The 15,157-nt window shown below is 44.5% G+C and overlaps 1 protein-coding gene across 1 annotated transcript in view; it reads right to left on the reverse strand.

The window, feature by feature from the left end:
• The window catches only part of LOC146705307 (scavenger receptor cysteine-rich type 1 protein M130-like), a 65,920-nt gene extending 51,115 nt beyond the window's left edge, over positions 1 to 14,805 (reverse strand). Inside the window, exons 1-8 of the mRNA XM_085462952.1 lie at positions 14,099 to 14,805; positions 7,154 to 7,439; positions 5,201 to 5,233; positions 4,793 to 5,086; positions 3,873 to 4,178; positions 3,508 to 3,795; positions 1,259 to 1,564; positions 911 to 1,180 (exon numbers count right to left, since the gene is read on the reverse strand). Coding sequence (XP_085319078.1) covers positions 911 to 1,180; positions 1,259 to 1,564; positions 3,508 to 3,795; positions 3,873 to 4,178; positions 4,793 to 5,086; positions 5,201 to 5,233; positions 7,154 to 7,262 — 1,606 coding nt within the window. The 5' untranslated portion in view covers positions 7,263 to 7,439; positions 14,099 to 14,805. The remainder of the gene's footprint in view (positions 1 to 910; positions 1,181 to 1,258; positions 1,565 to 3,507; positions 3,796 to 3,872; positions 4,179 to 4,792; positions 5,087 to 5,200; positions 5,234 to 7,153; positions 7,440 to 14,098) is intronic.
• Between the last annotated feature and the right edge of the window lie 352 nt (positions 14,806 to 15,157).

The raw sequence follows: 15,157 nt of genomic DNA on the forward strand, positions 1-15,157 counted from the left end.
GCATGTAGCAATGATTTTTTTTTCACTCAAATTTAGCTTTTCTTCACTCAAAATAAATTTCTCCTCAAAATGTAACACGTGCACCTGCAAATGTATTTTATGTGCGCTCAGAATAGTGGCACAAAAATAATGCCATACTTTTAAAGTAACGGTTTAACAACTGCCAGCTTGAAGGCCTGTGGTACATAAATGATTTGTCATGGTTTACGGAGCAGGTCGTGAGGTGTTAGTGAAGGAGGAGCCAAAATGGTAAATGGCCTGTATTTGTATAGCGCTTTACTTAGTTCCTATGGACCCCAAAGCACTTTACACTACATACAGTCATTCATACACACATTCACACACAGGTGATGGCAAGCTACATTGTAGCCACAGCTGCCCTGGGGTGCACTGACAGAGGCGAGGCTGCCGGACACTGGCGCCACCGGGCCCTCTGACCACCACCAGTAGGCAACTTGTGAAGTGTCTTGCCCAAGGACACAACGACCGAGACTGCCAACTCTTGAGCCACGATTGCCCCATGCGAGCAAAGGCTGATGATATCAGTGAGCGTTTATTTACAGTGCAGGATAACAAACAAATGCGAGAGCGAATTCATTACTAGTTAAGGTTTAAAAAATGGTTGGTTCAACAGAGCTCTGACTTTTTGTTAGTGTGGCTACAGTGTTGAAGAGAAACCTAGGATTATTTTTATTCCTCCAGCCTTTATTTTTGTACTTCTTTATAAACACCTTGGAAGGCTGTTAGGCTGAAGGAGTCCTTTCAAGCTGGTTGGAGGATGGTTTAGAGGATTCCTGAAACCCATGTTGTGACTGATGGAGAGTCTGCTGCTATTCTTGCTGCTATCTGTCACAGCTTGGTACATCTCTGTCATATATGAAGTCATTGATAACTTCATCAATATGATTACCTGAGCAGGTGAGATTCAGGATTTTATTCATGTAATCTGATGTTGTACAATCCCTCAGCGGAAAACAGTCAGAAAGAATCGACCACACAAATTTAAATGAGGAGTGTGCTGTTTGTATAGAAACAGCTGAGCCACAGTCCAGATATTGGCAAACAAGAGCTGCTTCTTTCAGGGTCGAGAGAAAGCCTGGTCTCCACTCTCCCAGATTTTTTGCCTCAAGAGTTCCTGCACAGCGACTGGGTCCTCCTACCAGCCTGACATCATCAGACTCTGAACAGAAAGCAGAGAGTCATCAATAAACAAATAAAGTGAGTTTGAGCCACATCAAAGCTGCAGCTCCTCTTCTACCTGAGCAGGTGAGTCCAACAGCTTTGCCAGGTGAGCAGCTGTTTCTAGCTGAGCCTGAGCTTCTACAGTCCAGGAGAGCAGACTCATGGCCTCCACACTGGAACTCTTTGCTCCACACTGGAGCCTCCACTTCTCCATAGAGCGCCCCCTGGAGGACCGAAGGAGGCCCACAGCCAAGCTCCCTACAGACCACCTCTGCATCCTGCTGGTCAAAGTCAGCTTCACACACTGAGGACCAGCTCTGGTTAGACTTCACCTCCAGTCTGCCTGAACACAGACTGGAACCATTCAGCAGCCTGACAGAGTCTGGAGACATCAGAGAAGATCAAACAGAGAGATCAGAGACAGCAGACACACAAGAAAAAGATTGCAGCAAACAACTATTCACTGACTCAAACTCAGCACAACTCCAACATGACTTCATCATTAACAACAGAACACATCTTTACATTGGTACACACTGGAGACTTGTTACCATCACATTTACATTTCATAATCTGACAGCTGTTATTGCAGCCCTAGCTGCAATAACTTCTTTGTGGGTGTGTATTATTGTCCCTTTCTTTAGTGAAACCAGTAAAATGAGTGCAGCTGATTCAACTCAAAAGTCAGCTTTGGTACCTGACACAGGGACTGGACATGGCCAGGAAGAAAAATTAGTCAACATATTACTTTTTATTCTTTTTAATTTGCTCTTGGTGATGATATAGTGTTTATGTAGTGTGAAATAGTGTGTAGTCTATCAGTGTGTTCTTTTGATGGTTTTTATTTCCAAATGTCTCTCCTGTTTTCTTGTTCTCTTAGACAGTTTTATTGTTATATCCCACATCCACAGGACCTTTTAATGGTCTTCAGTGTTTTTTCAGTGGCCAAAGAGAGGACCGAGTTTAGGTGTATTTGCTTTCCTGGGAGAGCTGCAGAAAGGCCACAGGGCAGGGAATCTAACAACCAAAGATTGAGATTTTACTTTGTGACTTTGATCATACTGATAAGCCCTGGTTTAAGTGATCTATTCAAATATGTGGACAGTAGTTTATAACTGGGTAGACTAATGTTCCTGTTTTAATTCATCTCCATATTATTGCGTTAAGTTGCACTGGGTTGGGAGTGGTTGTGTGCGTCACATTTGCGGTGAGCCAATGGCTGTAATGGGGTTGGACTAATTGGAGGCAGGTATAATTGATTGCACTGATACAGTAGTCTACTTATAGCCCAAACTACAAACACCTCTGATGACACGATATGTTTGGGATGGATGGGTTGTGTGCTGTGAATTATATAGTGAACCGTGTTATTTTCTCTCTCTGTGCAGGCCAGGTCCTACTATATGCCACAGCCTTAAGGCAGCTGTGTTGCAGAGGCCGGAGTGATCACTGGCTATCTACTTACAGGGTGGTGGGTCTCAGAAGACAAATGCTAACCCTGTTGAAGTTAACAAGGTGTGGAGAGCTTTGTGGCATAGCTGGCTCTTGCCTTGGTCTGTGTTTTTACTTTATATGCAAATGGTACACTGGGCTGTATCTTCTTTTTGATCATTGTGTTAAAAATTTATTTTAGAATTTCATTGACTGTCATCTTTTTGCCCACGGCTGAGATGGTTGGTCAGACCTAGAATCTTTTTGTGTGTAACAAGTTTGTTAGTTTCTATCATGATGTCAAGTAAAGAAGCTGCTTTTGGAACACAGCAGAAGGATACTGAATAACGAGCCCTTTTAGAAAGGTTGGTGGTTTGTTCAGAAGACTGCTGTAAACCTTTCTGAAGGTAAAGGATAGAAAAGAGAGGACAGAGACATGTAGTGGGATGATGAAGATATTCAGACCGACAGATGATCTGGTAATGAAATTAGTGTGGGATTTGGATATATGCTAGCAAATGTAAACATGCCACTCTAGTGACATAGCCTCAGAAACGAGACACGACACAAATGAGCATATGCAAGCAGTGGCGGTCCTAGCCTGTTTGGCACCCTGGGCAAACACTCCCCCTGGCGCCCTGTTAACTAATTTCACTTCCTCCAGCCTTTGTGTTTGTACTTCTCTATAAACACCTGCTGAAAGCAGCAACTTGGAAAGCTGTTAGGCTGAAGGAGTCCTTTCAGGCTGGTTGGAGGTTGGTTTAGAGGGTTTCCGCATCTCAGCCATGTTGTGACTGATGGAGACGGTCTGCTGCTATTGTTGCTGCCATCTGTCACAGTTTGGTACATCTCTGTCATATATGAAGTCATAGATAACTTAATCAGTATGATTACCTGAGCAGGTGAGATTCAGGATTTGATCAGTGTATTCCGATGTTGCACAATCCCTCAGAGGAGATCCTGGCTGAAGACAATCAGAACTAATCTTCCATCTAGATCTCCATGAGAAATTGTGGCTCTTTTTAACAGAAAAAGCTGAGCCACAGTCCAGATGTATGCACACAACAGCTGTTTCTTTCAAGCTCCAGTCAGAGCTATACACAGGTCTCCACTCTCTCAGATTTGGCGCTTCCAGTATACCTGTACAGCGACTGGCTCCTCCCGCCAACCTGAAATCACTCTCTGAACAGAAAGCAGAGAGTCATCAGTAAAAGAATAAAGTGAGTTTGAACCACAAAAAGCTGCAGCTCCTCTTCTACCTGAGCAGGTGAGTCCAACAGCTTTGCCAGGTGAGCAGCTGTTTCTAGCTGAGCCTGAGCTTCTACAGTCCAGGAGAGCAGACTCATGGCCTCCACAGTGGAGCACTTTGCTCCACACTGGAGCCTCCACTTCTCCATACAGCGCCCCCTGGAGGACTGAAGGAGGCCCACAGCCGAGCTCCCTACAGACCACCTCTGCATCCTGCTGGTCAAAGTCAGCTTCACACACTGAGGACCAGCTCTGGTTAGACTTCACCTCCAGTCTGCCTGAACACAGACTGGAACCATTCAGCAGCCTGACAGAGTCTGGAGACATCAGAGAAGATCAAACAGAGAGATCAGAGACAGCAGACACACAAGAAAAAGATGGCAGCAAACAACTAGTCACTGATTCAACCTCAGCACAACTCAACATGACTTCATCATTAACAACAGAACACATCTTTATAACAGGAGATATGTTAGCATCATGTTTATATTTCATCTCCTCAGCGGTTATTAAAGCCGTAGCCTACTGGGATTCTCTTTTGTTGATATGTAGTATTGCCCCTGTCTTGTGGAATCTGTAAACTGAGTGCTGCTGACTCCATTAAGTAGTCAGGAAAAAAAACATGTTGGGTCTTCATCTGTAACAAAACACTGGAAAACCATATACAACAGCTGAAAGACAAGACAAAGGAAAGTACCTAAATAAAGATAAAATGTTGCTATTTGTTTGTCTGTACAAGTGAGTGACAGAGAGAGAAAGTGAGAAAGAGAAATGTGGCTGTATATGAGTTTCTGTCATGAAGCATACTACAAAATTAGGGTGAGACATTGCAACAATGAACCCAAGAGCCAGAGGCTGACAGGAAAAGACCCCAGAGGCCCTGGCCGGCCACAACCACCCAACAGTGGGGGGCTCTTTGCCTCCACTGTACCTGCACAGGTCAGTTTCAGGATTTGGTCAGTGTAATCTGATGTTGTACATTCCCTCAGAGGAGATCTGGACAGAACACAATCAGAACTGATAGACCACGCAGATTTATATGAGGAATGTCTTTCTTCTACATGAACAGCAGAGCCACAGTCCAGGTATTCACAGAAAACAGCTGCTTCTTTCAGTGTCCAGGAATCATGAGAGGCACACAATGGTCTCCACTCTCCCAGATGTTTTGCCTCCAGTGTTCCTGCACAGTGACTGGCTCCTCCCACCAGCCTGACATCACCAGGCTCTAACAGAAAGGAGAGAGTCGTCAGTAAAAAATGAATTTACTTCTGGAAATATTTAATGTTAGTGCTGATTCTGGTTGTGTGATCCTTAATTTCTCTCTGATTTCTCCTTTTACCTGTAGAACTGTGTTTTGCCCCAACCTGGACTCCTGAAGAGAAAAAAAGAGTAAAAACTGTAAGTGTGAAGATGGAATTTGATTGGAGGTGAGATGAGGACAGTAGAGAGTTACATTTTAGTAAATTTCTGGGACTACAGATGTTGAAAAAAGTTAATAGATATACTAAAATTCATTCAGTTATATCTAACTGATACAAATCTATATATATGTCTATATATAAATCTAACTCAAAATTTGAAATGACAACTTAGAATTCATGGTTCGTTTTAATGATGATTTGCTACAACTAATATATGAACTGTAATGCAGACAGTCTCAGTACATGAGGTCAAAGATGTTTCTGTTCTTTGATTTTCATATCCTGAGATTTTATATAACCATCCACACATATGGACAGATCAGTGGTTTCTGTCACTTCTGGGAGTAAGGCAGATGGTGAGGAATAAAGTTAGACTAGAAATGTTCCATCCATGTCACAATCACAGTATGCAGGAGGGTTAAACCAGTCTCTTTTGTGGCTTCAAGACAAAACATTGTAAACTGCTCCTCCTTTGAAGTTTGTGTGTTGTACCTTTCTGACCAGTTGATTTTGTACACTCTTTCAAGATCATCGAGGTCTGTGGACCAAATGCTCCTAGCTGTCCCAGGATCCACAAAGGAAATCAGGCCTTTGCTGTTGCTGCTCCTAAACTGTCATGACCTCCCCAAAATTAGACATTTCTAAAACCTGTTTCAAAACCAACTTTTATTCTCTTCATTTGTGTGAAGGAACATATTTGATACCAAACCAGGACAAGATTGTCTAAAAATAATTTGATTGGTCAGAAAAACTAAAAGTCTGTGAAATGAAAGAGTTCAGAAGACAAGCATTTTCAGGAACATGTTCCTAATAGTATAACAGCAAATGTTTGTTCTGTTTGATTTTGTTCTGTTCACAAGCAGCTGATGCAGTCATTACAGAGCAGTCTATAAGTTTTTTTTGCAGTGGGCTAAAGTTCATTCCAGCTGGTGGAAACAGCCTTTAGGTGTGTTCAGCTGGTTGTTCAGTGTGGGCTTTAGAGAGAGATGAGATTAGTTTTGTCAGAATGGAATTATTTGAAGTGCCTCAATTCTATGCTTTATATTAACTAAAATGCCATATAACCATGTAATGTAGTATTAAGTGGACACGGCCCTGAAAATAAAGGCGTTAGACTATGTGTCCTTGGTGGGTAGAGAGCTGTAGACTCTTGCTCATGCTTGCCTGGGAGAAAGTAGATAACAGGGGACCATCTTCTGGTGGAAAGTTACTGAAACGTTGTTTAGACTAGAGAGGGACCAGCAAATTGATTGATTGTTTGATTGTAATTGATTGTTTATTCTGACAAAAAACAGGAATGGGATATTACACTGTTTTATGATGCATTATACTGCTGATTTATAAGAAATTTTGTTTTCAGAGAATCATGGTCTTATTTGTCTGAAACATACTGCACAGGAAGCCAAGATCATAACTTAGGCTCACTGAGAGAGAAAAAATGTGAATGCTTAGTATGAAGGGGGGAGAAGCTATAAGAGTGTGGGTAACTCAGACATTTTGAGATTTTCCTGTGCACATCTCCCGTCCGGACGTTTGTAATGCTCAAAGTGTTGTATGGAATAAAGAGAATTTTATTGATTAAAGTGATTGTTGATTGAGCGTTAAACACAGAGTGTTGTTCTTCCTTCAGCCCAAAGATGAAATAATTGGGGGTATTTAACAGTTTCCTTTAAAACTGGATTACAGCCTGCGTCACTCCTACATTTGTCATGAGTAAAAGCAAAGTGAGTCTGAATTATCATCACTGAATTTGAACCCATGTGACACTGCAGGAATATCAGGATACATAACTGTGAAAAGAATAAAATCTGTCCTAAATTTTCTGAAGGATCTGAACCTTTTTACTTTTCATGTGTGTGTCAGAGTCCTACCTGAGCTCCGCAGCAGCAGCAGCAGCTGCAGCATCAGCATCAGCAGGTGATCCATGTCCAGGTAGAAGTCTCCCTGTCTGCTCTTTGTTCTGATCGTCACCTGTGCCATCCTCAGTGTTTACCTGTTGCACTTTTACTCAGCTTGTTGTCTCCACTTGAACTGAGTGCAGAATCACAGACAGTTAGCTCTGATCGATGATCAGCTTCTGCCTCGATTTACTTTCTCTTTAAGTTTCATAACATTTCAGTAAAGCTGAGCTGCTGAACTCTGAGACACATCATCAATCTGTGAGGAAAACCACAGGAAAAAAGAGGTGTTACTGTTGATCCATGACATGGTCACGAGGGAATACAATGATGTGTTGATTATTGTTAAATGAGCCTGCCTAACTATTGAAAACAGTACTATGCATCAAAAAAGAGAAATGTTGCTTTGTAAGTTCACATCTGAAGATCAATGTTCATGTAAAATCCTAACAGGATTTTACATGAACAGAGCTCCAAAGACAGAGAGCTCCAAAGTTGTTTCTGGGATCTGCTGGAGCCACCCGCCTAGTTTGGGAGTCACTGCAGCCAATACTCCAATTAATTTTTCTTAAAACACAAACTCACAACAAAGTAGAATTTAGAGAGGAATATTTAACCAATCTACTCCCTCGGACTCAAACCGTTTTAGTAGTATTTTCTCGAGATCTTCTCTGAGCCCTTGGTATTTCTCAAGCTTCTCGTGTTCCTTCTTCCTGATGTTGCTGTCATTCAGGACCGCTACATGGATCACTATGGCCGTCTGGTTCTTTTCGCCTACCACCACTATGTCTGGTTGATTAGCCACCACCATTTTGTCCGTCTGTATCTGGAAGTCCCACAGGATCTTAGCTCGGTCATTCTCCACCACCCTAAGGGGCGTCTCCCATTTTGACCTTGGGACTTCCAGGCCGTATTCGGCACGGATGTTTCTGTACACTATGCTGGCCACTTGATTACGGCGTTCCATGTATGCCCTGCCTGCTAGCATCTTACGCCCTGCACCCTTTCCACAACCTGCACCTGGGGTCTTACTCTGTGTGATAGACCCCAGCCTCTATGGATCTTGTGCACAAAGCTTGTTCCTGTGCTGCCATGATTAGTGCCTCTGTGCTGTCTTTCAGTCCAGCTTTGTCCAGCCACTGGTAGGACTTTTGGATATCAGTCACTTCTGCTGTCTGCCGGTGGTACATACCATGTAGGGGCCTGTCCTTCCACAATGGTTCCTCATCTTTCTCCTCTTTCTTGGGTTTCTGCTGCCTGAGGTGTTCACTGAGCACGGGGTCAGTTGGGGCCATCTTACTGATGTATTTGTGGATGTTTGTTGTCTCTCCTGGACCGTGGTGCTGACACTCACCAGTCCCCAGCCTTCTTCCTTCTGCTTAGCGTACAGCCTCAGGGTGCTGGACTTGGGGTGAAACCCCCCAAGCATGGTCAGGAGTTTCCTTGTCTTGATGTCCGTGGCTTCTATCTCCTCCTTTGGCCAGCGTATTATCTCGGCAGGGTATCTGATCACGGGTAGGTGTTACCGTTCAGCTAACTTCTCAGGACTTGCCTGACCCTCTGCAGGTACTTGGTGGTTGGAGCTTTTCTAGCGACCTCTTCATGGTTCCCATTTGCCTGTGGGATCCAGAGGTACTTGTAGCTGTCCTCTATGTCTGTATTGTTGCCTTCTGGTAGTTCGATCCCCTCAGTTCTGACTACCTTCCCTCTTTTTGTTATCATCCGACTTAATTTCTGCAGTCTGAACGGCATTCAAATGTTATTGCTGTATATCCTGGTGCATGGTGTGGATCAGTGAATCAATATCTCGTTCACTCTTGGCATACAGCTTGATGTCATACATGTACAGGAGGTGGCTGAGAACTGCTCCATTCCGTAGTTGGTATCTGTAGCCAGTCTTGTTAATGATCTCACTGAGGGGGTTCAGGCCTATGCAGAACAGAGAATCTCTTTGGTAGATCTTTGGTAAATCTCACTCATGAGGAGATTTTTGAAAAACAGTAAAATCCAAAAAAGGTGGAAGAGATTCTGCGATGAAGACAACAGGGGTGTATGACGTGGTCTGCCCCTTTCAACCTACAGCAGTGTTGGAACGGAGGAGAGATCGGCGATGGAATTATGACTCTTTAAACACCACAGACACAAGGAGCCCGGACCCTGATTAAAACTGACTGGCAAATTACTTGTGCACATTTTTTATAACATTTAGGCAATTTCTTTACTGTGCATTAGATCCTCATTCTTCTCAGTAAGCAAAGATGATTGGACACGAACAAAAGAGGGTGAGGGAATAGCCAAGTGAGGATGCACAGTGTGAACTTGTTTCTTATTCTGATACTGGTCACATTATTTTACCATATAAAGCCCACATGGGTGGCTGCTTCACACCACCCTATTCAAGCAGTTAAACAGATTGTAACTCAGGAAGTGGGGAAAGCATTCACACCAGGAGAGTCTCTCAGGTATAGGAAACTAGTTCTGCCCCAGGATGAAGGAGAGCTGTGATGTGATCTCTCAGTGGAGAGAGCTCACTCCATCCTCCCTATTCTGGTATTTTAAAGAGTAAGCAACCTAACTAATAGAGTTGCAAATTCCCAGCAAAAAATAAAAAAATAAAAAATAGGGAACCACCCTCCACCTCATGATGCTTAATCGACGTAATCAACTTTAATTTGATGCAGTGTGAAAAAAAATGCCCAGAAATAAATTATTTTTCAAGAATAATTAAATAGATTTAACATCTTTCTTCAAGAGAATTGCAGACTGCACAGATAGTATCTTCCCAAAGGAAAAAGTACTATAGCTTACTAGGGTATATTAGACTTAATAGTTACTATATACAGTAATGGACTTCTATACATTTTACATCAGATTAAAACTCTGGGTGTAAGATTCAGATAATTATTTATTAAAAGCTAGACATTTTAAATGAGAATAAGAAAGAAAAGTATGTCTTTGTGCCCCCTTTTCCCTGTTTATGCCCTATCGCCCCCCCCGGCTAAACTTTGCTAGATCCGCCCCTGCACAGTTACCAGCTGTCAGCTACATAGAAAAAGATCCTGGTGTAGAAAGTAATATTAAATAAATTCTAACAACAGCTTATTAAGATAAGATAAGATAACCTTTATTAGTCCCACACGTGGGAAATTTGTTTTGTCACAGCAGGAAGTGGACAGTGCAAAAGTTATGAGTTATATTAAGCTTAAACGTGCTGCTGTTGTTCAGCCGCTGGTTTCCTCTTTCTGGCGCAAAGTGGGCCATAAACAAACAAGAAAAACGGACTTGCGACAGAAAAGCCAATCAGCTGATCATTGATCAGTTTCATGATAGAAGTAGCAGCAGGAGACGGAGGGGGAGGCAGTCGCTCCATATATCGGTTGTTAAGCTTAACGTGGGAATGCGTGGGAACACTCAGAGATGAACTTACACACTTGCCTTACTTCTCTCTGGGATAACTTCCTCGGAGATGAAATGCTGGTTTGGTAGGAGGCTACACACAGCCCTCTATCACGTGACCACATGCTATGGTTATGAGCAGAGTTACGCCATGTCGCAAGTTTTGTGAGGTGCTTTTTTGATATTTAATGGATCGGATTACATTTTTTATTTCTCTCCGATATCCGATCCAGTAATTTACGTCAGTATCGGACCGATACCGATACGTAATATCGGATCGGTCCATCTCTAGTCAATAGTGTTGTCCTGTTCTAACTGCTTCAATCTATCGCCCTCTTCCTGTATCTACAACTTGGATGTTGTTTCAGGTGCTTATAAGTATTTTGTCGCTAAGCAGTGACAAAATGTTTTCATGATAGTCTGTCTGGTTTAGCAAAACTGTGGATCTATACTCTATACCTTTGTTGATGATATTGTTTTCCTGACTACATGATTGGAGTGCCTTCAGCATGAGATCACAACAACAGTGAGCTCAAGGTGTTTTATATCGTAAGATAAAGACCCTATAGCATTAGAGAGAGAAGCCCAGTAATCAGTTAGCCCCTTGTGAGCAACAAGCTACACCACATTCAACAGTCAGGCAGCTCTCCTTCCCTATTTTTTTTTTTTTTTTTTTTTTTTTTTTTTTGGTGTGTTGCCGGAGTTGTGGGCGGGTGGGTGCATGGGGGCCCAGCCCTGGAGCAGGGTGCCGCCGGTGCATCGAGCCACCTGGGGGGCTCTTCAACTGGTGGGGGAGATTGTCACATCTTGCAGGAGCTTTCCTCTCCTCAGGAGCTCCCTCTGCAGGAGGGGGAGATACAGGAGAGGTGGAGGAAGATCTCAGCCTGGGTGTTTATTGTCTTATGTAGTCTGGAAGATGAGTGGATGGTGGGGTGGGTGCAGTTTTCTCTGTGGTGGGGTTGGGTGGACTGTCCCGGGCTCTGTGGGGCCGGGCGGCGCTGCTGCACTGGGCCCTGGTCTGGATGGGCCTGGGCCCCCTTTCCCTGGCGGGTCGCGGAGTATGGGGGTGCCTACTGGGGTCAGCGGGGGAGCTGGCCCCAGGGAGGGGTCACTTGCCCCTCCCTTCCTTCCCTCCCCATCTCCAGCTGCCTCCCTCTTCCCGCTCCACCACAACCACCCACACATGCAGGGCCTTGGAGTAGGGGTATGTCACCAGGGTGCAGAGGAGGCTACCCCCCCCCCCCCCCCTCTGTCCCCTTCTGGCTGCCTCTGCCTCAATTTTATCCCACAACTTAGACATTCACATTACTCACACTCTCATTACACATACATATAGGATCTTGGGGGTGGGCACGATACACGGAGTCCAAAGTACCATCAGGGTGTACACCTCACCCCTGGCATCGTTGCCCACCTCTCAATTTTAAATACACGTAGACATTGAGGGCTAGCAGGAGGGACCATGCGCTTACCTGCTGCTCTCTGGCAGGTAGCTCCATGCCCTCCTGGGTTTTAATTGCACCTTAGAACACACATGCATCAACATTACAATGAGCGGGTGGAGGGAGGTTTGGAGTCTTCTCTCACCCCCGTTCTCTGCGACCTGCTGGAGCAGGGGGGCTAGGAGGAGGAGTTGGCCGTCCGACTGCGGTCTGGAGTGTGGAGCCTTCCTGCTGCTGCGGAGTCAGGGCGGTCTGCCTCCCCCCACCGCAGGGAAAAGGGAAACACCACCTGGGTCTGGGTGCAGTTCCCCCCTCCAGGGGCGGGGGCACCTAGACCCGGTTTGTAGAGTACGCTTGGGGATTGTGATCGTGTGTACAACGTCTCTTTATGTCTGTCTCCACGTTGGTTGAGTGTGGAGTAAGTGCATATGAGAGCATGAGGGTGGGAATGGATGTTTGTATCTGTGTGTGCCTGTATGTCTGTGTCTATATGTCAGGTTGGGTGTCAGGCGCCACCTCTCTGGGGACATCTCAGGCCCTCCAAGGTTTGGAGGCCTATCTCCCCCTACCACCACTTCCCCTGCCAGTGGCGGACCCCCTCAGACATCGGTGCGTTGGTGGTTCTTTGTGTCCGGGGATGGGCGTCCAGGTACACACCGGCTCACTCCTTGGCGGCCGCTTATCGGGGCCTGGAGCCTGGGGCTCGCTCGGGCCACTTCGGAGGTGGGGTGCCCCGGCCTCTCGGCCTGGGGCTCGGTCACTCAGGCACAGCTGGCTGCCGGCGGAGCTCACGGGTGCGTCACTGCAACTCCCCCTGGCTTCTGCTCCGCGGCTGCTGAGTGAGCCCTCATCTGGGACTCTCCTCAGCTCTTTCCGGGACAGTGGCGCAGCTGCCCCTCTGTTGGTCTTCCTTGGTCTCTTGTGTTCTGGGGGCCTCTGGATGTCTGGAGTTTTGATCTCCTCCACACCTGCTTCATGCCTATTTCCCTATTTTTTTACTGCCTCACAGGTTTGTCAAAGCAATTGGTCAACAGCTGTAACGTAATGTTCTTGTGATTACAGCCTGAACAGGAAGCTCCAAGCTTGTCACTGGGGTTTCTTCTGTGTGTTAAACAAGTATGCTTTTATCCAAGTCTGTGACAGACTGAATTGATAAAAAAATCCACTTTCATTGTGGTTAATGAAGATCCAAAGTCCAGAAAACAGGGAAGAACAGCAAATGTCAGGATAAGCAACATGATGCAGAGACAGAGACTAAACAACAGGAAACAACTGCTGTCATACAAAACTCAGAACTCCAAACACCAGAAATACAAGAATCCAAAAGCAAAAAACAGAAATATTTTTTTCATTACTTAGTAGCATCACTCTTATTAAGATTGTTATTAACTGACTGTTTTTAATGAACGTGAGAATACTTACCGGAATTTTTCAGGATAAAGGTATTTATTGTGTTTTAAAGATTTCCTGAGTGTCCCTGAGCCCACGCTTGTGTGTTCTGGCCTCACAGCTGTGCAGCTGTTACTGACATGAAAGGAAATTAATGACCTACACATGAAAATACTCTGAGGTCTCTTGAGAAGGTTTGTTCTGTGCAAAGATTTTGTTTTGGAATTCAGCTTCTTTCAGCTGCACGGTCGACAAGCAGATCCACATGTTTGATTTTGGTGGAGTTAACAGTAAAAAATGTACTAAAGTTTAATCAAGTACAAACTTAGAGAATTGATGGTTATAAGTGATGGATTTAGACCTTTTATAGTTTAACATTTATAAGAATCTGACCTACTGCCATGAATTTCCTCTTACTTAATGTTTGCTTTGGTGTTCCTTTGCCTTTTTTTTCTCTGACTGCTGCAATTTAAGCCGCACAGAAGTTTAATAAGCATCAGTTTAAATATTACAAAGTAAAGTAATTAAATGCCAGTTTGTAAAAAATAGTCTACAAAAACATCAACACTGTTTCAGTAACTGTAATCTGTTGCTTCAGTCCCAGAGGAGTGATGGATTAACTGTGGGAACCATATGGGAACACAGAAACACAATTAAACCTGAAAAACAACCAAACAGTTTAAGGACTCACCCGTGGAAGGATTCAAGGAAAAGAGATCAGCAAACAGACTCAGATATTCAGAGCAGAGCTTTGTAGAGGACAGAGCTGCTTCACAGATCAGTCTTGTATTTTGTCTGTTCTGTCTCTGTCTGCACTGCTCGCTTCCTTCCTCAGACCGCTGTGCTGTGGACCTGTCTGTTCACACTGCAGCAGAAATATAAAAGCACCACCCACTGAAACTATGTGAGACGTATATAGTGTGTCATCTGAGCCTCAGCAGAACGTTTGAATGGATGGCTGTGCATTTTGCACCCCTTTCTTAAAGTATTGAGGTTCTCTGAAGGAATAGCTTCATGGTTTTATTTTTGCCTCTGATGTCAAACAGCTGCTGATGGTGCTGGTTGGAGCTCTGAGAGAAAACAAAGGCTGATCCTATGAAGGTTTCATCAGCAGGAATGAAACAGAGCATCCAAGCTGAGAAGAAAGAACACATTCAGCCTCAGCCAGTAGCAACTTTCTCTTGTTTCAGACTCTCAGCTGTCTTTCTTCCTGCTGCCTGGCACGTCCATCTTCATCATCCTTTTTCCAGTATTTCCTCCCTCCCTGCTCTGCACATGTCCAGACCCTTTCAGCCTCTCTGACTCTGAGCTGTCCCTCTGATGAACTCATATCTAAATCTTCAGCTCGCCCTTCCGTCTTTTTGTCAGTGCAACTGTCTCCAAGCCACACATCACAGCAGCTCTCACTACTGTCTGTTATGGCTCTAGCAGAGCCTGCTGTGGTGTTTGGCTGTGTGGGTGGGTCCTGCCCTCTGTCCAGCCTTTGGTACCACCTCTCTGAGCAGCTGTTTCTACTTAGCAAACATGCCAGAGAGAGAAGAGCTCCAGTGTCAGATAGTGATGGGAATTCCGGCTCTTTCTAGAGAACCGGCTCTTTCGGGTCGGCTCACTAAAAAGAGCCGGCTCTTTCAGCTCCCAACTGGCTCTTTGGGTTGTTTTGTTGTTTTAATTAATTTATTATCGACAACAATATAAAATTGTGCACCAAAGGAATTACTAATGTAAACAAATGTGGTTTTATTTATATATG

The sequence above is a fragment of the Copadichromis virginalis genome, linkage group LG7, assembly GCF_057382275.1.
Source record: "Copadichromis virginalis isolate Kocher_CV1m ecotype Utaka linkage group LG7, C_Virginalis_male_GT1.1, whole genome shotgun sequence".
Taxonomy (NCBI): domain Eukaryota; kingdom Metazoa; phylum Chordata; class Actinopteri; order Cichliformes; family Cichlidae; genus Copadichromis; species Copadichromis virginalis.